Source organism: Branchiostoma belcheri, unplaced genomic scaffold, assembly GCF_001625305.1.
Source record: "Branchiostoma belcheri isolate BF01 breed outbred unplaced genomic scaffold, Haploidv18h27 scaffold5, whole genome shotgun sequence".
Classification (NCBI taxonomy): domain Eukaryota; kingdom Metazoa; phylum Chordata; class Leptocardii; order Amphioxiformes; family Branchiostomatidae; genus Branchiostoma; species Branchiostoma belcheri.
In genome coordinates this window covers 1041929-1065810 of record NW_017804131.1, presented here as the reverse complement: position 1 = coordinate 1065810, position 23882 = coordinate 1041929, and the positions used below count along the sequence as shown (strand labels likewise).

The 23882-nt window shown below is 42.6% G+C and overlaps 2 protein-coding genes and 1 pseudogene across 3 annotated transcripts; 1 reads left to right on the top strand and 2 right to left on the bottom strand.

Annotated features, from left to right (window-relative positions):
* Positions 1-283: 283 nt before the first annotated feature.
* LOC109479940 lies at positions 284-4655 on the bottom strand. Its single transcript, XM_019782016.1, has 11 exons — positions 4403-4655; positions 3735-3872; positions 3508-3530; positions 3060-3091; positions 2878-2935; positions 2456-2555; positions 1853-1964; positions 1670-1712; positions 1350-1420; positions 996-1104; positions 284-862 (listed from the first exon to the last, which is right to left on the bottom strand). The coding sequence occupies exons 1-11, from the start codon at positions 4608-4610 to the stop codon at positions 662-664; spliced, it is 1095 nt and encodes a 364-aa protein (XP_019637575.1). The 5' UTR covers positions 4611-4655; the 3' UTR covers positions 284-661.
* Positions 4656-5708: 1053 nt separating this feature from the next.
* Positions 5709-12915, top strand: LOC109479918 (TRPM8 channel-associated factor 3-like). Of its 2 annotated transcripts, XM_019781979.1 has the most exons (6): positions 5709-5922; positions 6839-9090; positions 9348-9593; positions 11593-11703; positions 12081-12179; positions 12559-12915. In XM_019781979.1, the coding sequence occupies exons 2-6, from the start codon at positions 6955-6957 to the stop codon at positions 12817-12819; spliced, it is 2853 nt and encodes a 950-aa protein (XP_019637538.1). In that variant the 5' UTR covers positions 5709-5922; positions 6839-6954; the 3' UTR covers positions 12820-12915. The 2 variants fall into 2 exon arrangements, with proteins under 2 accessions (XP_019637538.1, XP_019637537.1); XM_019781978.1 differs by lacking the exon at positions 5709-5922 and having other exon boundaries at positions 6661-9090.
* A 2477-nt stretch (positions 12916-15392) lies between these two features.
* LOC109479965 lies at positions 15393-17358 on the bottom strand (annotated as a pseudogene).
* Positions 17359-23882: the final 6524 nt, after the last annotated feature.

The window sequence follows — 23882 nt, the reverse complement described above, 5'->3', positions numbered from 1 at the left end:
GCTTTTGTTTATTTCAAATTAGAAGTGTATAAAGAATGGTTTTCTGTATTTCTGTGTGCATATTTCCCAACACAGTATCTTATATGATAGAGTTTGTACAATTGGTTGTGAATGTTTTTAATTGTTGAAGTTCAGAGATATTAAAGCCTCCTGTTTACTGCTCCAACAAGTCTGTGAAGGAGGCTACAAAGATACTGTATCACATATCAGACTAAAGAGGAAGAGTGAAGTTTTTTTTTATGCTTAATAGGAAAGACAAAATAAATACAAGGACACTTTCAGCTAATTTTTATATTGCACAGTTGTGTTTACTTCTGCATCAAACAATCCATTCTATACCAGGCATGGACAACCAAAAGGGCAAATGCACCTCACATATTCAGCTCCTGTAAGTTTTTATCATTTCCCTTTAATGTAGTCTCAAAGCTTTCAGCTTATATATTCCCTTTTTTTAAAGAAAGGACATATAACATTTACTAGTATTTCATTGTGAACCCACACACATCACAATACTCAATGATCTCATATTTAATTTTAGACTTGAATTACGAAGGAGAGTAAGTCCAAACATTCCCAATTCACAAAATAACAATCTCTTCTAAAAATACTGTATACCCTTATATCAACAATAAACTGTTCTAGGAAAAAATATATTTCTTCATCAAGTAAACCAGATGAGCCTATCATCCCTGATGTTCCCCTTAGGAAGTGAGGAGTTGAATGGTTTTACTGTGGCGTTGAAGTTGTACAGTTTGATGACATTAACATGAGGAATGCTCGCACACTTTCCTTTCCTCACATAGTCTGGCAGCTCAAGCTGGGTCAGGTTGGCTGTGAAGTAGCCGTTGATCGCAAAGAATTTCTGTCAGGGAAGGAAAACAAGACAATTAGTAATGCATGATGTGTGAACTAACTAATAAACTGGTGGATGTACCAACTTCTAACTTAGGACCTTAATGTTACCAGCTCAGAAATCAATGCTGTATTGAACCAACCTTTTCAGCATTGTACAGCTCTACCAGGTTGGAGTAGACTGGCCAGTTTGGACTGGGCTTGAACTCTGTGGAGTCGACTGGGTCTGTGCTAAACTGTATAATACCCCATCTAACAGGACAACCAAACAACACATGATTAGTACATAACAAATTGCTACTACATGTAGATTAATCATGAAGAATTACGTAGTACTATGATAGGGAGAGGAATGGACTTTGCCTTCCAATACTGTACCTTACAGACATAGTGAATGAACAACCCACTGCCCCTATGGCTTCAAAGGACCTTTACCTTACATGTACATATGCATGTGCAATCAAAGGGTACTGATATCATTTAGCAGTACTCCTCACCTTTCAGGCAGGTGCATGTTAATGGAGTGCTGTGGAGACCACACCCAGTTGTCTTCAGGTAAACCAGGGACCTGCAAACATAGGTGCAATTGAAAAATAGAAGATACACTAAGTAAGAAACATGAAAACTGGAACAAAAAAGATGAATCAAAATAAAAGTCATGACAAGTATGTTACAGGCATTTAATTCCTACTTTTGAAGAAAAATAAAGGGAAACAATGGCAGAAAAACATACACAAAATTGGCTGCAAGTAAAAGGGTAGTACAATCATAATGGTACAAAATGTATAAAGGGTATAATATAAGATTTCATCCCTACCTTTTCGTAATGGCCGTTAACATTTTTTACATGCCACTCAACCCTGGGAAGAAGAAAAAGTCAAAACACTTTAGATGGCAATGACTTCAAAACTAAGTGTACGATCATAAACATATAACAATACTCATATTCTAGTTGGTCATAACTGGTACATTAATCATTTATCAATCAATCATTCATCACCTGCTGAAGTTGATCCTCCATTGGTCGCCATGTTTGGGCGGGGCTGTTGCCACGGTGCAGTCATGAACCATGTCCTTAAATGGAAGTGCCAACTCCACTGTCCAGTACTTATCTACAGGGACAAGCAAAAGAGACACAACCTAAGCCGTGTCTTACTGAGGGACAACTGCATGTGCAAGATATCGGTTAGCTAGAGGAATGAATCCCCTCTACTATATACTTAGCTTGGATTTGTGTGACCCTCGACTGACATTGTACATCATATTGAAATTCATAATTAGAATGTTATGCATGATGCAAAAGCTTAGTATGATTCAAATTGAAAGACAACATTTCATTATCTATGAGTTCTTCGAGTGATCTGTATTTAGTTGCTCAACAGTTTCAGCCTCTAATGGAAAGTGATTGCTGTTACTTTTTGTCCAAAGATTCTAGGAAGGTTGCCCTATTATACAGGCCCTCATGTGTACAGCCCGATCCTTGACCTGCAAAACCTATGGCACTATGGGCAGGTGGAACTCTGCCCTGATGTTGGCTGAGTACATACTAACACTGTATGTACATGTTAATTACCACATAAGTAGACCACTCTATATAACATACTTGGCACTAGTGGGTTGTTGACAGGTCCCTCTATGTATGTTGCTGACTTCATTGTTGGCATCTCCCAGCTACTGTTGGCATTCCCTCCATTCAGGTAGGGCTGTGTAGAGTGAATCAAACGGAAAAGCAGGTAAAAGTTAGCATTTTTAATTTCATACCACTTCCTACATGTACATGTAGGTAGATTTAGGGTACGGTATCAAAAGGTATTGGAGATAATTACACAGTACACCACTCTGTTTGGGGAGGTTAAAGCCATTCAACAGGACTTGAACTATGTTTGTGATACTGTATACTACAGTACCTAATCTGGAACTCAAAATTCTAAAACATACTCCTTTTTTATCCCAATGGGAGAATCATGACAAAACGAGTGGCAAACATGATTTTCATTTCTAAACGATATCACTACTAGAGCCTACCTTACTTAGCTCCAGGTCCCATGTGGTGTTGATTGCATTGATTTCAAACTCTTTGTAACTGAAAATCAGATATGAATTATTTGGTTTGATTAGAATTATGTTCAATCTTGTCTTCATTGTCTTTCAACAATTGGGAACACCAGGTGATATTTTTATAGTTAAAAGATTTTTACAGTACTTACTGGTGAGTATTCCCATCAGGATCTGTGAACACCTTTAAAGTAAAAGAAGAAGATTTATATATATCTTGCTGCATTCCTAGATACTGTTAAATAGAAATGTACTTAATCTCTAGTGCCACATCTAGTATGCTTCAATGCCTGGTAAACTGCATCATATATGTTGGCATTTGTGTATGTACATGTAACATCAACATTGTCACTTTAGTTTGTTTTTGCTTTTAATTACTAATGCAACCCTTCAAATCCTATTACCACAATAGAACTATATGTACGTATGTACTAGGACATGCATGATCTAATCTAAATAACTTATCTAATGTCAACAACAAGTAATGGCATTTCTGACTTGTAGACAGGTAGAATGTCTTCTGCACAAGAAGTTAGTAGTGTATCTGTAGTGTAATAGCCACTGTAACCTGGATTCAATGTATATATACAAAATGCTTGCCTCAAAGTCATTGTCCTCGAATACTGCAAAAATAAAGAAAAATAAATGATCAACAATAAATTACAGCTGATGCACACAACTTACAGAACACAGAATTGCAATAATATACGTACATAAGTATACGAATATAAGTACATAAGAAGATATGAGTACAAATAAAATGGAATTGAATGTTGGAGTATGCGATATTAGGTTTCACTGACAGAAATACACCTTACAATACCCACCTACTGAGTCGTGCTTGGTCTGGTTGGCGAATACGTCTGACTCCTGCAGATATCCCGCCACGTACAGATACGTGTCGTCCCATCTCAGCTTGGCGTATGTTTCATAGCGCGGTCTGGGATAATCCTCTCCTTGAATGTCTTCAAATTTTTTTTTCAAAATCAAAGATCATTTCAACACAAAAAATTGCCTTAGAGTTACACTGAAATAACCAAAGTTAATGTTACTAAAAGCTTTCCATACTCGACAAAAGTGTCGTACAACTTTAAAACTTAATAATGAACATGGCTTATTAATCACAAGTATGATACATGTACTAGGCAAGAGTATTATATTACTAGTACTATATGATTAAAGTAAGCGTGCAGTTGGACCAGTATAAAAGGCTAAGATCACTACAACTTTACATTTTGCATTGATGTAACATTGAGTGTCTAATCTGCAACATTATGTAAGTACAAAACGTCTACTTATAATTAATCATAAGTTTATGTTAACGTTGACGTACAACTTTCGTATTTAAGTTGTAACGTTACATAATTTGGAGGACTATGAAGTGATTATGGGTGTCTTGTCATGCCTACAAAATTATACAACATCAACAGTAATTTAATGACACTCTAAAAGCAATGTTCAGAAGGAACATGAGTGAGAACACGACCGTACGTACCTACAAACCTGTCTGTCCTGGGCACGTCTAACCACGCCTGTTCGTCTATCCTACCGTCCACACTGACGCCCCCCTCCCACTCACGCAGTTTGTACACCACGTACGTTTTGGGCAAGGGCAGACCGCAAAAAGGGTCATCTGAAACGCTAGGCTGGATTACTGATAAGATGAACAACACAGAAGCTGTGTACAGCAACGAATTATGCATTTTAACTGCCCATCTAATACACAACGTCGGACCAAAACATGCGAGGTGTAGTAGCGGACCAAAACATCAATGATATGACCCCGTGACCCGGAAGTGATTATCATGAACATGGGATACTACTACTACTAGTAAGGCCATGTTGATTTCATTATATGGATGACATCCACTGAGAATCCCAAAACTGATGTGAGCGTGCGAATAAAAAAAGTTTGGCAAAAAAAAGTTGCCTTCATTATATGAAATCTAGGTGAAGGTTTGACAAATGACTAAACACACAGTAATATTTTATTGGCATGGTGAATAATAAACTCTTCATTTTTATCACTTCACATTTTCTTCTTGTCATTTCGAATGGATTTTGGCATTCTGTGACATAAGAATCGTTTTCCTTTTTTTTCAATTTACGGCATATATTTTCTTATTTTGCAGCTACTTTGTACGATTGGAAACGGACCAAAATTTATGCGCGCGCGGATGTCATCCATGTAATCAAATCAACATGGCCTAATCGAAGGAGGTAATACATGTATAATGCAGTATAATGCCAACTGGGAAGAGAGAATAAAATATCTTTTCAGCCGACAGTGAGAAGCCGCGAATACTGGTGATTATATTTTTTGTGTGAGGTGCGGTGCTGGTGAGTTTACAAGTTCAGAAAAGTTGCGCATTACTTGTGACTGCTGCCAAAGTTACGCTTTAAGTTTATATAACTTGTAACAAGCGCTGAGCTTTACACACCTATAACATGCATGAATTGAATTCCGTCATGAATCGGGTTCAAGCTAGTAACATTGAAACATTATGCATGTATTAAATAAAGAGTAAGTTCCCGATTCATTAACCATCAATAGTAAATAGTAAGTAGACCCTTTTGTGACGTTCAACTTTTCCCTACTTAAGTTACATCTGAAGTCACTGTAACATCGTTATATCAATATACAACGCAATACTCGATTGCCATTTTTCACTGGTTTATCGACCTCTTCCTTTTTCCAAACATGCAGTGCAAAACAAGCTAACATCTGCCCACATACATTAGCCAATACTATAGGTTACACACAGTCACATGATGGTACTATTCATCATTATCACGAGACAGCCCAGTGTTGTTGCATCAAACTATCGCAACGCCTGACATTTACTGGTCATCAGACCGGTTTGGCGACTTCTGCTGACTCAGATGTCAAAGGGCGTCCACAAAACCGCGAACATATTTTAATACTAACCATCACAAATATTTCTGGAGTTACGGTAGTTTGCTGGGATTTATCGATCTATGCTCGGTGAAACGGACGAAACCAAGGAGAGATAGGTACGTGTAGTTGTTCCGCCATATGTTGGTCTGTTGCGTGACAAACCGGGTCGTCTTTTGTCATCTTCCCCACTTCGCTGTTACATACTCGTATAATAAGGATCCGGCTCATTATCAGCGTTGTATGCCTGTTTTTGCAACGTTCAGTACTCTTTGAACTAGCATTGCACTGCCGTAGGTTCACCTCTCCCTGCATGTAGACACAAGAAAACGTCCCATATTAGAAACAATACGCAGAAATAGACGCAAAACCTCTGTGACCCTCTATGTGTGGGAGTGGGTCAATAAAATAACATAGAAGCTCGCCAAATACAGCTCCAATCCTGCTTATTCTGAGACGCTGGTGTATGTAGCTATTCTTATAAGAGAGCTCGAGGTTCATTTTACTATTGACTCAATACGCACGTTCAAGTCTGATTTTAAGCCCCTTGTTCTACAAATCGATCTCGTACGAGGTCAACACCTTACGATTTCACCTGAAGCATTTCATACATGGGGAATTTTACTACTGGTGACGTAGTGAAATTATTTACGGATACTGGTGACGTGTTCACTATAGTTGCATGACATCATTTGCACGGTGAAATCACGTGCATGACATTACACGGTTATTGATTTAAATCTGTGCAGTGACCTTTATCGGTCTTACTTGAAAATAAACTGTATTTATTCCACGAAATCCGGTATAAATGAACAAACCTACTCCCCAACTGTGTTACTATAAAGACCCGGGGCTTTAACAAGGATTTTTCTAGACCTGTACAAGTCTTAAGTGTGAACTACCTGTAAGATTTGCAATCTTGCATCATTGGTCAAGATGATATCATCAACCTATTAACCTGGTTAATGACCGTTAACCGACCACACCCAGTCCTTGTTTATTTAGCCTTTGCACTTGCGGCTACGTGTATTTCAGAAGAAGACTCAGTGCATACACGTTACAACTCGTCACTACAACCAGAGCTAACAACGTGTCCTGTGGGAAACATTTCTGAGTTACATCGTGAAGATTTCTACAAATCGTCTTCCAACATGGCAGCGGCAACGTCTCCAAGTGTCAGTCGGAAGGACGAGCTTCTTAAAGACCTGAAGACGGTCCCGAAGGCTGGTGAACCAGGAATCATCGAGGTGTCCGGGGACCAGGCGGAAGGCATCCTGTTAGACGACCGGGGGAGGGCCGTCATGGCTGCGGCTACGTACGGCTCAGGTAGGATTGTGGCCTTCGGTCATAACGGCTACATCAAGCAGTTCCGGGAGGGCAAAAACAAGAATTTCTTCAACCTGAATCACAACATTCGCACCTGGCTGGGAATCGGTGGGGAGGGGGGCGAAATCACGTTTGGCGACACTCTCAAAACTGTTGAAGACATCCCCAAATCAGGCGTTCTGGTCGTCGCCGGCGGCGGAGACAAGCTCAAGAAATTCGTCCCGGGTATTTTGAAGTTCATCCAAGAAGGAGGGGGATTCCTGTGTGGGGTATGCCCGTGGGGGTGGTTGCAAAAGCGCCCCCAGGAGACCATCGAAGGCATGGCACTTCAGCAGATTGTGAAAGAGGCCGGTATGTCCTTTACGGGAGAAAAATGCGAGGTAGAGAAGAAGAAGTTCAGCGTCGTTCAGGGCAAGGAGAAAGAGGAGAATGGAGCTGACATGAAGAAAGGTTCTGTCAACACTCCGGGCAAGTGCGTCGAAAAACGTGTCGAGATGCCGGAGGAAATGTGTGCGTCTCCTACCGTGCCCATGGCAGCAGCAGCGGCGACGTCTCCGAGCGGCAGTTGGAAGGACGAGCTCCTTAAAGACGTGACGACGGTCCCGAAGGTCGGCGTGCCGGGAAACATCGTGGTGTTCGGAGACCAGGCGGAACCCATCCTGCTAGACGACCGGGGAAGGGCCATCATGGCGGCGGCCACGCACGGAGCGGGAAGAGTCGTTGCCTTCAGCCACAACGGTTACATCAAACAGTTCAGCGAGGGAAAGAACCAAAAGTTCGAGACCCTGAACCGCAACATTCGCACCTGGCTGGGAATGAAGGAGGGGGATGTCGTGACGGACGCCGGAAAGATCAAAGAAGCCGCAGACATCCCGACATCAGGTGTTCTGTTGGTCGCCGGCGGAGGCGATAAGGGGAAGAAGCTTGTTCCTGACGTGCTGAAGTTCATCAGAGAAGGAGGCGGGTTGCTGTGTGGAGTGTGCCCGTGGGGATGGTTGCAGAAGCGCCCCCGCAAGACCATCGACGACATGGTACTGCAGGCAATCGTGAACGAGGTCGGCCTGTCCTTCACAGCCGAAACCTGCGCAGCGAAGAAAGAAATCAGTGCGGCGGAGAGCAAGGAGAGGGCCGAGGTGTCTCATCTAGGCCGCGCCCTGAAGGCCATCGACTTGGACCCGGACTCCGTGGAGAAGTACGCCGAGACCGTCGCCGAGAACGCGCACTCCATCCCGGACAAGTGCTTCGAGAAGCGTCTGAACACGCCCATGGAGAAGTGCTACGAGAAATGCATCAAGAAACACAAGGACTGCATCCCCAAGGGTGGCAAGAAGAAAGTGAAGGACAGTAGAGGAAGAGCAGTCGTCTCTCTGACCACCGGTTTCTTGGAGAAACAAGCCAAGATGGGAAAAGAAGTCAAAGCGCCTGGCATCAACGACTTCCCGGGAGATTTTGAAGACGAGCCGCAACTGCAGTGCGCGTCTGTGATCATCAAATCCGCAAGGAAAGAGCGCCACTCGACGGGATACTACCTCCCTGCAGGCAAAGTCCTGACCATCAAGGCGACCACGACCGGAGAACATTTGGAGGACTGGCGGGTGAGGGTTGGAGCACACTCGGACAACTTGAGCGGGAAGAAGGAGTTCAAGCGATGGCCGAAGCTGAGCGTGGTGAAACGTCTGGAAGCAGAGACGAAGATAAGCTCGCCTTACGGTGGTCTGATCTACTTCGAGAGTCCCAAAGAGGCGGGGGACCTCACGGCGTCAATGGAGAACGTGGTGGAGGCTCCGTACTATGACTTGGAGGATCCCAGGAGCGTCCAGAACTGGTCTGAGCGCAGGAAGGCCCCGGGACTTTGGGCAGACCTGGCCGGAGAACACATCATCTTCACCTTCCCGTCTGCATCCGTGCGGGACCTGGAAGACCCCAGTGAGGGCCTGCGGGCTTGGGACGACGTAGTTAAGGTGGGTAAAGTAATAAACTCCGGGTACGCAAGTAATGTCTTGTGTCTAATGGGTTTGTGTGTTGGTTTTTCTCACCGTATGCTTGTTCAACCTTAACAGCAGAGACATTATCCTGATAAGATTCAGTTTTAACATCTGCTAGTAAACGTTTGTTTTATTCCATACCTTTTCTTTTACGGAGTTCAATTATAGCTGTTTCCGTGCTTTGTACCACGTACAATTGTCGTGCAGTGAAGTTCTTTTATGCACTCCTCCAGGCACACCACGAGCTGCGCGGCACGACCCCTAGCGGCGACCACCGGCAGCGCATCGTGCCAGACCGCCAGCCCAAGGCCGGGTGGATGCACGCCGGCTACCCCATCGTGACGAACATGGACATCGCGCAGAAGGACAAGTTTATCCTGGACGGGAAGAAGCTGAGGAAGGCCGGCAACTGGGGACTGTTCCACGAGCTGGGACACAACATGCAGAGGAAGGCGTGGACGTTTGAAGGAACCGGAGAGGTGGGGGATACGGGGTTTTATATATTACAGAGATACTAGAATGTGAATATCAGAAAAAGAGACAAAGTTCGCAAAAATGGGAAATTTGACAATTTTGAAACGTAAAGGAGCCATGTCGTGTTGGATGCCTAACAAAGGTCAAGGCCGTTGTGTTCATTTTGCATACCTGGTCATAATCTTTGGCTTGCCTTTGTTGCTACCACTACCAGACCAACTACGATAGCTATAGGGAGAATATTTTGCAAGGTGACTGTAACAACAGTCGCGGCATCTCTTTGTTGTCATGTGCAGGTAAAGTGCTGACAAGGATCTTGCTGATGAGGCTGATCAAGTCCGTGTCAGAGGACGTCCTTCCAGAAAGTCAGTGTGGCTTCAGAAAAGACCGAAGCACAATTGACATGGTTTTCGTGGCAAGGCAGCTACAAGAAAAGTGCAGAGAGCAGCACCAGGAGCTTTACTTGGTGTTCATCGACCTCACCAAGGCGTTTGACTCGGTGAACAGACCACTTCTCTGGGAAGTCCTTAAGAGATTTGGCTGTCCCGGTAAGTTCATAGCCATACTGAGGTCATTACACGACGGGGCAATGGTAAGAGTTCTAGGTGGCGGTGATAAGTCTGACCCTTTCCCTGTCTGCACTGGTGTTAGACAGGGGTGTGTCATTGCGCCCGTCATCTTTAACCTGTTCCTCGCTGCTGTAATGCTTGCTGCCAAAAAGAACATTTACCCTGAGGACTGCATCGACTTGACATACCGACTTGACGGGAGCTTGTTCAACCTTCGTAGACTGAAAGCTCCAACCAGAGTCAAGCACGAGACCATCCTCGAGCTGCAGTATGCTGACGACGCTGCCATCGTTGGCCGTTCAGCTGCTGGCCTGCAGAGGAACCTCGACACCCTCGACACTGCATATACCCGTGCCGGTCTGGGTATCAACACCGGAAAGACAGAAGTGATGTTCCAGGGTCAAGGTTCTAGCTCCCCCTGTATACAGATCAAGGGCACACAGCTGAAGAACGTCCGATCATTCACATACCTGGGATCGGTCCTGACCTCACCTTCTGACGCCACTGACGACGTCCAAAGGCGAATCGGACTCGCATCTGCTTCTTTCGGACGCCTTTCAAGCAGAGTTTTCCTGAATAAGGACTTAGCTACCCAGACAAAGGTCGCGGTCTATAAGGCAGTATGCTTGTCCATCCTGCTTTACGCCAGCGAGACCTGGACTCTCTACAGACGACACATACGGTCTCTTGAGCGTTTTCACATCCGATGCCTACAAAGAATCCTCGGACTCAAATGGTGGCACAAGGTCCCCCACGTCGAAATACGTCGGAGGGCCAACGTCGACCCCATGGAGACCATCTTACTACAGAGACAACTGAGATGGACTGGTCACCTAATCCGCCTACCCCCTAACCGTCTGCCAAGACAAGTCCTCTACGGTGAGCTAACACATGGCAGGAGGGCGGTCGGAGGACAGTATAAGCGTTTCAAGGACTGCTTAAAACATAACTTGAAAAAATGCGACATTCCCACCCAAGAGTTGGAACACTGCGCAGCAGACAGGAGTGGGTGGAGGAGCGCCTGTACGGCCGGCTCACAGCTCTATACGAGGAGACTCAATGAGCTGTCGGAGGCCAGGAGGGCAAAACGCCACCTCAGAAGGGAAAGAGGAGGGAGGACATCGTCGGCACCCGACGGTCTGCCATAAGCAAGTAAGCAAGCATTTTGCAAGGGAAGTTTGGCTACAAGTCCTACCCCCTGGCCAATGATTGACCCTGTTTTTACCGAATTTTACTATCCATAACTTGGGCAGGCCTGGTGAAGGCCAATTTTTTCCATCACTCTAAAGCTTGTATCAAGCAATACCAGTTGCAAAGACATTTCCATCGCCTAATCTGTACTGTGCTGATTTGTAGATGAAAAATTGGATCCAATTAAACTATGTACAAGTACCAGAAAACAAAACACCGATAATATGTTGTTTTGAACACGCAGGTGACGTGCAATGTCTTCACTCTTCACGCCATGGACGTGGTGGCAAAGAGAGACCCCTGGCAACATCCGTGGGTACGGAACAAGTGGCCTTCCATTGAGCAGTTCTTCAAGGTGGGTGTAACATCGGATGCAAAACTGAATTTTCAAGTCAATTTTCTGGTCATTCTTTTTATTTAGTAAGTTGAATCAATCCTATCCGATAACATACTGATATCTATGAGGTAAATATGCAAAGTCGCTGATGGAAAACGGTTGCTTGTTTCATATCGTAGAATGGTTCTAGCTATTTATGGGCGGTACCCCAAAAATCAGACACCTCAAGTAGCTTGATTTTAGGCTATTTCAACCGCTTCAAGTATAAATGATGACGAAAATCTGCTGACAAATGCCAGTCAAAGTCAATATGAGGCAGATGCCCTTATATTATTTCTATTTGTTTGTTTGTTTGTTTGTTTGTTTGTTTGTTTATAAGTGTTGTCTTCCCTCAGGACGGCGCTCCACATGACGTGTGGAAGAAGAAAGCAGGCGTGGCCCTGGCTGTGTACGCTCAACTAGCGCATCACTTCGGCTGGGAACCTTACAAAAAGGTCGGCAAAAAGCTGCCTGATTACTTCAAAAGAAATGCGGGAACTAGTCGCATCTGACGACAGAGGGATAGTGTGAAACGGATATACACTTGTATAAGTTCAATTCTGATTTAAAACATATCAGCTGGTGTGCTTTCTTTACTAATTTCCTTTCAATTACACACTTAACATGTGTCTGAAACTTGAAACTTCTTGTGCGTCATTTCTTGATTTGTTATAGAGCCAAAAACACCTCATGAAAAGTAGCTTGTTTTTGCTATTCACAAGAATCAGTCTCGTATTTTCATAGGCGTGTACTGCATGCTATATTTGAATGCTACTGCATGCTATTTTATTTGCGAATTTCCTAACAGTGGTTTCTGCCCAATGGCACACTCAGGTATTCCGTCAGTACGAAAAGGACCCCAAGAAGAAAGAACCGCAGAACAACAAGGAGAGGATCGTCTTGTGGATCGTGCGTTTCTCCAAGGAGGCCGACCGCAACTTGGTGCCGCTCTTCGACTTCTGGGGCTTCCCGCACACCGAGGAGGCGCAGGCCCAGCTCTCGGGGCTGGAGGCCTTCCTGCCCGACGACGACCTGACTGCGCTGGCGCCGGAACGGCTCGCGGAGATCAGGGGGAAATACAACATGCAGAAATGAGGAGGACTGAACTAGCTGTCTATCATAGGGAAATGTCACTGAAGCATATTTAGTTTTAAACGCTATGTGTTATTTCAAAATATCACAGGAAACTAGAGTGCAATTATCATAGTGTGGTATTACATGTATGACTGTATATGTTTAAAAAAGTATTTCTTGCGGTTTATAGTACTTGATGATTTGGGAGTATTGACCTGTCTATCATATAGATAGACAGATGTCATTGAAGGACACTTAGTATCAAAATATTATAATAATATAAAAATTTAGAGTATATTAAGTATATTGTTCTACTTGATTACATGTATGACTGTATATGTGATTTGTGTTATCTGATGTCCCCCTTCAGGGTTCAAGGTCTTTCAAGATATGTTTCAAAATGGCTAGGAAGAAATTCAAAGGTCTGAAAGGTGAAACAACATGTCAGCACAGTATAGTCTTCCATCATATTTAAATGTAAACGTATTTATTTGACACATAGCCAAATGTAAGCCATTTCAGATGTCATCAAGTCGTTCAAGTTATTGTTAATAGATCAGGCCACAGTCGGGATTCTGGTGTAATACTTGAAAAGTTTTTCCTGTCGTTGGTGAAATAAAGGGTATAGTTTTAAACAAATAAAGATTGTTTAACGAATTCTTCATGTATTTGGGCAAATCCAATACACCCTAGTCTGTGCCAGCAAACCAGGCTTATCACATACAGTGCTAGGTGTCTTTTAGAAAACTCTTTCGCTTTCTTAAAAGCAATTTCGAATGCAGAGTAGTTGTCTATGTACTCACAATTGACGTCTGTCAATCTTACAGCTGTAGTAAATGCTGATGGAAATGGAGAAAGAAGCAAGTTTGAGTTAAAGTTTATTCAGATGGTAACAACGCAATACATGTGGTACATGTAGCGAATTTCCGGTCTCAAGCACTACACATCTCTAAAAAGTCTACTAAAGATATAGTTATGTCCATGATTATATCATACGAAGCAGTTTGTACAATCTTAAGAGCAATACAATTCTGATAAGTTATTGAAATCTCTTTTGTTTGTGAAAGGCAACATAATATGCCGTGTAAGTTCCCAGTTAGATATCAAAGTGCTTTAAAATTCCACGGTCAAACATCACATAGTATAACGTTCATTTGCCATACTATCAGACTAGATTGTAGTTACACAAAATATTGGTGACAGCCATTGCAGGCTCAACTAGAACGTCCATGCAGAGGCGAAGACTGAGCACAGTTCAGACGAACACTGGCATATTTTATTACTCGTCCATTTAACGGTTCCAAAAAACATTTTGCATGCAGTATACTGAAGATAATAATGTTGAGCGACGTTTATGAAAAGATTTGAATTAATAAATAAATGCCGATTCGGGCTGGCTGATCGCACAATTATACATGTATTGACAAAGAATGAATGATATTCTTTGGTAAATTTCTAGCCATAACAACTACAACATCAGAAGAATGATATTTGGACATAAATACAATACACACAAGTCAATTGAGAAAGAATCCGTATGCTCTGGCAGGCATACACAACACATGTTTTATGATATTTAATATTTCTGCATACTAGTAATTAGTGCCCTTTGTAATAATGCACGATTGTAATAGTGGGAGGTATGTACCTTAGTGAATTGAAGCGAAGAAAGAAAGAGACTGCATGCGATATTTTCTAACTATATCTTTATTACTGAGTAAATATGAGCTATATGCTGTAACGTATAATGTGCCTTTTGAATGCCAGGGCACGCCATCGCTGAGATGTCCTTGTGTCTACTGGTCGCTACACATTCGCTTTGAACAGTTCGTTTCGCTACATGGTACAAGCCGTTTTGCTACATTATCATAGTAGAAGTCCATCCGTAGGTCATGTTCACAATCATTCTTACTGTTCTTCCTATATAAGCTCGTGTCTAAAACTATAGCATGATACTCATAATCAATACATGAAGTATCTCGTTATGAATTCTAAATCTCGTGTCGTTGCGGATAGCCAATGTCAGATTCAAGCGGTCGGTTACATGCGGTATTTTGAATTCATTGCATTTGCAACATATTTCTCGTCAACAGTAAATCTTCACTAATATGTGCTGTCACAGTAGATATCATAGGGGAATTGTTTTGCTGTTAGAATAACGTGTCAAGTTTTGAAATGATTTAATATGATATGTCAACAACTTTGCCAAACTCATCAATAAATGGAAAATACAGCTTTTTAAGAAATAGACATTTGTATGTTACGTATCTGGGCTATTGAGGTAGGTACTCGTATGAATGCAGAATGGTACAATCGAAGTGTGATCATAAACTTGTCAAGGCAATATGAAATGTGTTTGTTTTCTTCTAGATCGTACGAAAGTCGCTGTATTTTCTTGTGTCAATTTCTTCAGTTCTAATGTTTGAATTGATATTTCGGTATTTAGATAAGATATATAGATTTAACAGATTTTCCTAGGGACTGGGTATATAGAAAATATTATTTCCATACATTTCTGGGCTTTTACGAAATGTTGACAAGAAAGATGAAGAAAATGAAATAAAAGTTAAAATCCGGATGTTCAGGTGTGATGTTCAGTGAGCGGCGGCGATGACGCCCACGTCCTGGCAGCGGCCAACCAGCGTCTGGGTCAAGAGGAAAGGTTTAGTACACAATTGTAACAGGTGCAATCTAAGCTTACGTTGTATAAAACTACTGGCTTACTACATTCATCAAGTACAATCTACACGTATATTCTAAGGTAAAGGTAAAGCGTTGGGTAATTTCACAAATCTAGTATGACCTACACATAGATTCTAAGCTCATTTATAATATACAAAGCAGTACTGGTAGAAGACAATACGTACAAATGTAAGGCAAACGTTGTACAGGACATACTAGCTAATACCATTACTCAAGTACAATCTACGTGTAGATTTTAAACTGTATAACATTATTAAAAGACACAATGAGGAGTTGTAGCTGTACTTTAATCTCCAAGCAGATTCTGTAGGGCAAGGGGAGTCTATATTGGCCGCCTGTATCTATTGGCCTCCCCACGTGGATACACGCGGCCAATATAGGCTCCCATTGCCCCACAGCATCTGCTTGGAGATTAGTTGTACCTGTCCCCGGACGCGGCGGCACGTCAGGCCCTGGTGGCACGGGCAGAAGGACGTCTGCCGCTCGCCGCCGATCGAGGGGGAAGGGCGGCGCGTTCACCGGGCAGACGTCGCCGACCTCCCGCAGCGGCTTGCAGACCCGCACGGGCATCCCCAGGTTCCACTGGGCGCAGCACGACACGTCCTCTCCCTCCGCGCTGATGCAGTCAGCGTCAGACGAACAGAACTAAACAGACATATGTGCAGATCGTTTTGTACTTTAGCTTTTCAGCTAGATAAGTGTACATGTATAGAACGCGCCACAAATCACTGATGTTATCAGCGTCAGACGAACATAACTAAACAGACATATGTGTAGATCGTTTTGTACTTCAGCTTTTCAGCTTGATTAGTGTATAGAAATGGCCACAAATCACTGATCTAGTCAGCGTCCGACGAACAGAACTAAACATCTACAGAACTTTTTGTTAATCTCCAAGAAGATCTTTCGGTGGCTGCAAAGACAGTATCAAATTGGCCAGGCAGTATCCTTTTTCGAAGATGTTACAATTTGCCTGGGCGGCTGAGGACTCTCTCTAGATGACCAGTTCTGTTATAACCGTAACGCTTTTAACGCCAGACATCTGCTTGGAGGTTAGAACTCCTTGCCACCAAGAGCAGTGAAAACGCCCTCACTAAGCGCCTAGAGTTAGATCATGTGTACAGGGGGGTAGTTGTGTCAGGTTGTTCGACTGTCCATCGAATAGAGCCGGTTTGAAGCCACATATAGTAGATTTGTACAAGAAAAGAAGCCAAACATGATGATGTTTTTGCCCGTTAAGTGTTCCGAATGTACAACTTTAATGTTCAGATTAAACCAAGCGCCCAATCCTGATCATATACGTGTATGGGAACCGCCACATATACCAGAATGAGCGCACAGCACTTAAAACAGGCACAGACAAAAGAAGCAACCTTTGCTATCATATGCTTTCTAAAAATTTCTTCATTGAGAATACTTGATAAATCTAAATACGCATATCTATATGCACAATTATATGCAATGACACCCAATGTTGCTAGGTTGCCTTTGATCATTCTTAAATGAGGATGATATATATATAGCAGCTGTTTACTAGACTAGATCAACCCATAAGATTAAGAAGAATGGAATTTTCTAAAAAAAAATCAATATCAACCAGAAGCAGATGTACTTGTACGGATAGCTTTGTTTCTTTTCCTGACGTATGAAAAAATACAAAGGTGAACAAGTCCAAGTTATGACAACTTTTCGAGACAGATATAGCTACCGCCTACGCCATTGTCCATAACGCCACTGTCTGAACATCTAGTAAACTTGAGTAAAACCACCTACCCCAGTGATGGGCATGTAGGCCTGTGCAGCCGGCATGACAGAGATGGCAAATGCCATCATCAGAACTCCCAGCACAGTCGCCATGTTTTCTTCGGGATACTTGGATGTCTCTCTCTCTAAAGTGCGGTACTTTGTGGATTGAACTGGGGCCTTATATTCTTAAACTAGTCGGTTTCTTTTTACTCGGTTTACGCAATGCTCGTCTCTTTTTTTGAAGACAATACGGTCTGTGCGCAAAACACGTGTACAGGCACCATTGTCACGTTGCACTTCACTCATATTAATCACCACTTCAAGTAGTGACTTAACTCCAACTCTTATAACCGAAGCAGCTGCTACCAATCGAATGACTTTCACGTATCAAAAGTATTGCAATAGTTTCTTATGTCTATGCCTTAACAGAAATATGTAATACAAGCGATTGATAATGGACGACTGCATCAAGTACTTTTACAGGTTTCCACGTACGACCCTCAATAATAGGAAACTAATTCCAGTAACTTGGACAAAGGGCTAACTTTTTTCAATTGGTAGACTGCAAGGAAAGAGACAATTTAGCGGCCCAAAGATGTAGACATATCAACCGTCATGTACGTAAAAGGACGCTTCAACAAAGACTTGTTGACGAAGATGAAGTGTTTTTACTGTTACTTGTTGTGTCTGGATAAAAACTCGAGACTTCGTATGCGTCATTCATCGTTTTGTTATAAAGGCAGAAAACACTTGAAAAGTAGACTTGTTTTTGTCATTGACCAGTCATAATTGTTATGGCGTGGAACTTTCTTTCAGTCGGAGTGTTTTCATCCGCGTGTCATATGAGGTAAGCCAACAACTTTCAAACTAACTTTTAGGCGCGTGCTCTCTGAAAGCGCTCCCCCACCTCGCTCACTCACTCACTCACTCACTCACTCACTCACTCACTCACTCACTCACTCACTCACTCACTCACTCACTCACTCACTCACTCACTCACTCACTCACTCACTCACTCACTCACTCACTCGCTCGCTCGCTCGCTCGCTCGCTCGCACGCACGCACGCACGCACACACCTAAGTACAAGTCTCCATTCATGTAATGGTCCGTAAATGCCAGTCGCTTGCAATTGCTTCACAGACGAAAACAATAGCCACTATCGAAGACTATAATGGAAATCTATTGCACGATGTTTAGTAACCAGCCCCCACAGCCGTGTAGAGAGCGGTGTGTTTGGGTCAGGTCCATGAACGTACATTAGTGTCCGCAGTTCGATCTGCCGTGAAGGAATGTCTGCCAGGCGCCGACAAGGACGCCGATACACTTGACTCGGGCTGGTCCGGCGGGTCGATAGAGTGATGGATTGACGGACTGGGGGATGAAGAAGGCAATGATCGGGAGGTGCCGCCGTGCTACAGGGTGCTCCAGGAGACATTATTGACAACCGTACTGGCAGATGCTGTTGGTAGAAAAAGCCGAGGGTAGAGCAAAGCTACTGTCACACATTCAGAACCTTCCCACGAACACCGGCCGACCAAGGTTGGCTGAAGTTCTGGGACAGATTAAGGCCACGCCTACGCTTCTATACGAATCGAATCGAATTTGAGTTAAATTTGAGTCGAATTTGACGGCCAACCACACCTCTAACTACATGTACTCTAGAACACCAGCCAACCATGGCGGAACCTCTTGTCTATACCCGAATGTTTGAACCATTAGAAACATTCGGCTGGCGCAGCCGATCTGGCCGAACACCAACTGACCCAACCGACGTTGGACCTACGCCACACGTTGTGGGGGGAATTCGGTTTGTATTCGGGAGGCTATAGGAGACTTGGGTCATGCAAGGCAGCAATGCAGTTCAGCAGAGTATGACATAATGTTATCAACTTCCTGGAACTTCAAGTTCTCCACATGTTTTCTACAAGGGTTATTCTGCCAAAACCGTTCATAGGCCAAAAGAAGTATTTTGCGATTAGGTATCGCCTGACAAAATTCGTTCGTTTCGCACAACAGGAAAAGCGCCACATAGCGAGTTGATGCTGTTTCTCCATGACATGTCTAAAAGCGCCTGTAGGGAGCAGCGAGCAGACTTATGTCCGCCTATGCCCATGCATTTCTATATGCTTTTAGCCTTTCAAGTAGGTCGTACTTTTACATTTGCTTAACTAGTATAAAGACACTTAATAACACACACCATGCGGATAAATACTGAGGTAGCCAGATCTTCTTGGAGATCAAGAGAGCTGTTTACACAGAAGCGGAGCCTGAGAAGCGGACTTGACAATCGGCAGAAGTGAGAAGATTGCGTAAATGTCGTACTGATAACTGTTTTCAGAAATATAAAACAAATGTTGGGCACATATGGATTTGTATTGAAAATACAGGTTGATTTTCTAGTTGAACCAATCCTGTGTTGTATTATCTAGTAACGTGCGATTTGATACATGTCACGCCCCCATTAGAATGATTTCATCCGCGCTTGTCAATAAACACATCTCCAAATGATGGAGAAGCGAAAACAATGGAAATGACAGATACCAGATACTAATGTACGTTATGACATGGGGGCAGTAAATTTTAAAAAATCATTGTAGACAAGCTTGTATGGAAATAAATGCAATACATGATCAGGTATGACCTTACAGTCATAGAATAAAAGGACCACGTCAAAAGAAAGAAAAATAACGAAACTAGGTCATATTGTTGTCATTTTCAATTTCAGCATGTATTAATCTACTGGCGTTTTAAGTCCAGCGGGAGAAGAAAATTCGTTTACTAAAAATCAACAAATTGGATTAATAACTACAAAACGCCACCTCTTGACCTAACGGGAAGTATCCCCCATGCTGTGCGGAAATGGTATAATTTTATCTGGACTCGTTTGATGATGAACGAACCTTTGAAACCGGATTTTCACAAATTTAGAGACAGATATGATGGCATAATTTCACATTGTTAATTTTGAGTTCACTTCTGTTTCTACAATGTAATTAATTGCTGCTGCAGCTCTGGAAAAGTAGAACGGCTTTCTATCTGCTATTGTATAGATTTTCCTCCTTGATTTCCATGATTGCATCGCCATATGTTGATCATCGTATTACACCTGTCTATACGTTTGTTCTTTCTAATAACTAGGCCTAAAGATAATCGTTAAAACATCCGAAAAACAACCTCTTCAGAGACGGATGCCTTGATCAGACAGAAGGGTGACGCATGGCCATTTCGGTAGGCAGGGAAGGGATATATTTTCCCCGGCAAATCTTCTCTGTTTACTCGCTATTGATTTCTTTGAATGATCTTTTTACCCCAGAGTGAGCGATAGACCGAGTTCCATACATTTGTTTCTCCTTGGATTGTGATTGGCAAGATGCCAACCAGCAACGTCAAGTGTAGATACGTTGAAGTAAGGTTGAAGCACAGGGTTGTCCTGCAGATGCCGATCGCTAGGGTGCACCACCAACGGTGAATGGCGAACAGAAAATTCTTTGCTCGTGAACATACGAGTTTGTGCTGATGCGAAATGCATAAAATCTTTGTGGATTCAAACGTTGACATTTTGAACGGATTAGCAAGTTGGCTACAGTCCACCCTGATCTTCCATAAGTTACACCAGGCAGAACTGCTTAAAGGCATCCAGTGCAGTTTTGAGGGCCTGGAAACCATATTTTTAAAGGTCAATATTCTAGTCACTTATCTGCATAGTAAGTTGCAACAACACAATATTCTAGTCACTTATCTGCATAGTAAGTTGCAACAACACTGTCCCAAAGTATATGAACGTCATTAATGGAGCAAAAATGGCCAAAATTCTGACAAAAAACTGTTTCTAAGGGTACCACCCAGAAAGTAAAGGACTAATCTTGGGGTTTGTTTTACATGCGTTAAGTATGAAATACTGAATCAAATGTGCTAATGTGGGACGGTATGTGATATCATACAGATCGCCTTATTTAAAGTATTTCCAGTTTTGCCGCCCTGAAATGGTCTTGTATGCCTCTGAAGACACCTTTCAAGGACTAGCCATAATCTCTCTGTGTCGGGTCTGATTGGGCTTCCTTCGCAAGAGCTCGTGACCATACACCTGTATAACTCGTGAGGACTCTTCTCAGCGCTGCCAATAGGAGCTCAGAGTTCTTTATCATAACTCAAATCAGTCCAATAGGAGCTCAGGATTCTCTGCCACTATAAAAATCAGTCATCACAGCCTTCAACGCTAGCGCTATGGTAACAGACAGTTCTCTCTCTAAAATAACTGGTCCATGTTAGCACATATGCATATAAATCAACAGGATTGAGATGTTCCCGATTCTCCTGACATAGATGTGTTTTCAAGCTTCCAGGGAAGGTCGGGCTATTCTCTGGCCAATTAAGGTTAAATGCAGATAAAACTGAAGATCTTGATCAATGCAGATTCCCCAACAAAGTTTTGAAGAATATGAACTTATCATTAGGTCCCATTTAGAAGTTTTGAAAACAGGTAGATATAAGATTACTTTACGAGGACGGTTTGTGAAAATAAGTAATGAATAGATAAATCAACCTCTACTGACCCCGAAACGCAGTACAATGCCTATTATTAAGTTTCTATCGGGTATTTATTAATCAACATTTGATAGTTACGATCTCATTACAGATAAAATGGCCCTGTTGGTCATCGCTAATGACATGAACGAACACAGGAAAAGAATGATGACTGGAGCTTAATTAAATCTAGGAAAACGCCGTTTATTCTGCTAAGACCTCATGTAAGATTGAACACACCTAGTTAGGGCCTGGGTGAAGAAGTTCTCGCATGGGAGAGTAAAAATAATATATCTCTTCCAAACCAGGTCACCCACGTTGTCGATAAAGTGACCTACTCTACTTACGAGTTAGTCCAATCCATTCCCAGCTGAGATATTATCAAAAGCTCTTTAAGTCGAGCCAAAGTTTACCGCTTTGTGCGGTCCGGCGGGAGTTGGACTGAATATTGATGAAAGTAGGGCGAGGAGAAACCCAGTTACGGACTAGATATATACTTTATTGACCAGTCAGTCGACCAGTGGTAAAAAGGCACCGCGACTCTTCACTTCAAGTTCAACCAGATTGGAGTTTTATCAACCACCGATGTCAAGTTTACGGGAAGGTGACGAATGTACGAAGAAGTTTGGTCAGATACGGTAATGAAGACCTTTCAAGACAGTAAAGAAATTGCCTGGTGGGTTACCGTTGTCTGTGTTGCAATACAAGCGAACTTTGAGATATCTCAGCAGTATCTAGCCAAAGAAAGAACATCTTTCCTTCGAATGACCAGAGGCAATTGGACATACTAGTACTAAGATTGAACGTGACGAAAGTGAAAGAGAATTCGACATAGACATACGATAATAAAAAATAGATATCTCATGTGATCACCAAATGATAAAGGATTTCATTTTTCATCAGAAGCCGATTGATTTTTCTTGAAGTTCAAGTTCAGTGTCGATGAGCGGAAACTCTTTCGAACGCCGCTTTTTCCAGTAACGCCACAATTGTTCCTTCATTCTATTTCCACATACTCGTCAACAACGATTTATTAGCATCTGCTATAGCCTGATGGGACGTCACAAATTTCTGAATGATATGAAATACTAGTACGCTTGCCCTAAAGAAGGTGAGAGACGGACGTCATAGAAACAGAGGATGTAAATTCCACTGGTTGTTGATGTACAAATTGAACGAAGAATCTTGTTATGCAGTCTCTTGCCAATCTGATGAAATTATTCACGGATGTAAAATACATTTTCATCCCTGCTCGACTTGCATCTATCTGCAGTTACTATGCGATAGGATGCATCTTTTTACCGAGTCAAAAATAACCCCATATCGGCCATTCATTACTACATTGAAGGGAACATTGAGAAGATGCTATCATTCCTCTCAATCATTCAACTGCAGTTCCAGTTTGACGTCTGAGATATTTGTATGCAGCCCGCAGATTGGCGGGAGAGCCGTTCATTCCCACATCTTGATTGAGTTTGCAGCAGGCTAACCTTTTCAGATCTCCTCGTGTTGGGGCAGAAGAACCGCGCGCGGTGTTGGTGGAAGGACGGACGGACGGAGGAATGGCGGGGAAAACGCTGCACAATGAGCTTCATCGGGCGAAGTCTTTCCCGCAAGCCAAATATAGATCTGTACATAGGTCAGTATAAATCTTCAAGGCGGTTTTTGTCAAACGAGGGAGGGACCTTACTGCAGCTATCATAGCATAAAGCTGTTGGAATTATAAAACGAACTGGTTATTCTAAAGTACAGCCGTTGCTTGAGTTATAGGACTAATTTTCCCCGAACCAGTATTTGATACGTAAATGAAAAAGAAGTTTTATTGTTTTGGGAGCTATTTTACACTAGGCAGAAAATGAGCAAAAACAAACTGAATGGATATGTTATACCCTATATTGTACTATAAATATTCAATGGTGAAGCTGAATTTTGTGTTGTATATGTACGTTGCTCCGGGAAAAGCGTAGTTTGATATATGCAGTGGAGGCATGTCAGAGAGATATGCACACTGAAGCAAAAGATAAAATACGTACTAAAACCAAATAGATTTCCACAGCCAACTTCACTCAATTATTTGAGCTGCTGAAGTTTTACGAGTCAAGCCGTGTG

What these genes read in the sequence shown, in the direction of transcription:
- LOC109479940 (XM_019782016.1), bottom strand. Translation starts at nt 4,610, where the DNA reads ATGCATAATTCGTTGCTGTACACAGCTTCTGTGTTGTTCATCTTATCA. An exon ending in GACCAAGCACGACTCAGTAG is followed by an intron (nt 3,531 to 3,734) that starts GTGGGTATTGTA and finishes TTATTTTTGCAG; the next exon opens with TATTCGAGGACAATGACTTT. An exon ending in TTAACGGCCATTACGAAAAG is followed by an intron (nt 1,421 to 1,669) that starts GTAGGGATGAAA and finishes CTATGTTTGCAG; the next exon opens with GTCCCTGGTTTACCTGAAGA.
- LOC109479918 (XM_019781978.1), top strand. Translation starts at nt 6,769, where the DNA reads ATGACCGTTAACCGACCACACCCAGTCCTTGTTTATTTAGCCTTTGCA. An exon ending in CGTTTGAAGGAACCGGAGAG is followed by an intron (nt 9,594 to 11,592) that starts GTGGGGGATACG and finishes TTGAACACGCAG; the next exon opens with GTGACGTGCAATGTCTTCAC. An exon ending in CCATTGAGCAGTTCTTCAAG is followed by an intron (nt 11,704 to 12,080) that starts GTGGGTGTAACA and finishes GTCTTCCCTCAG; the next exon opens with GACGGCGCTCCACATGACGT.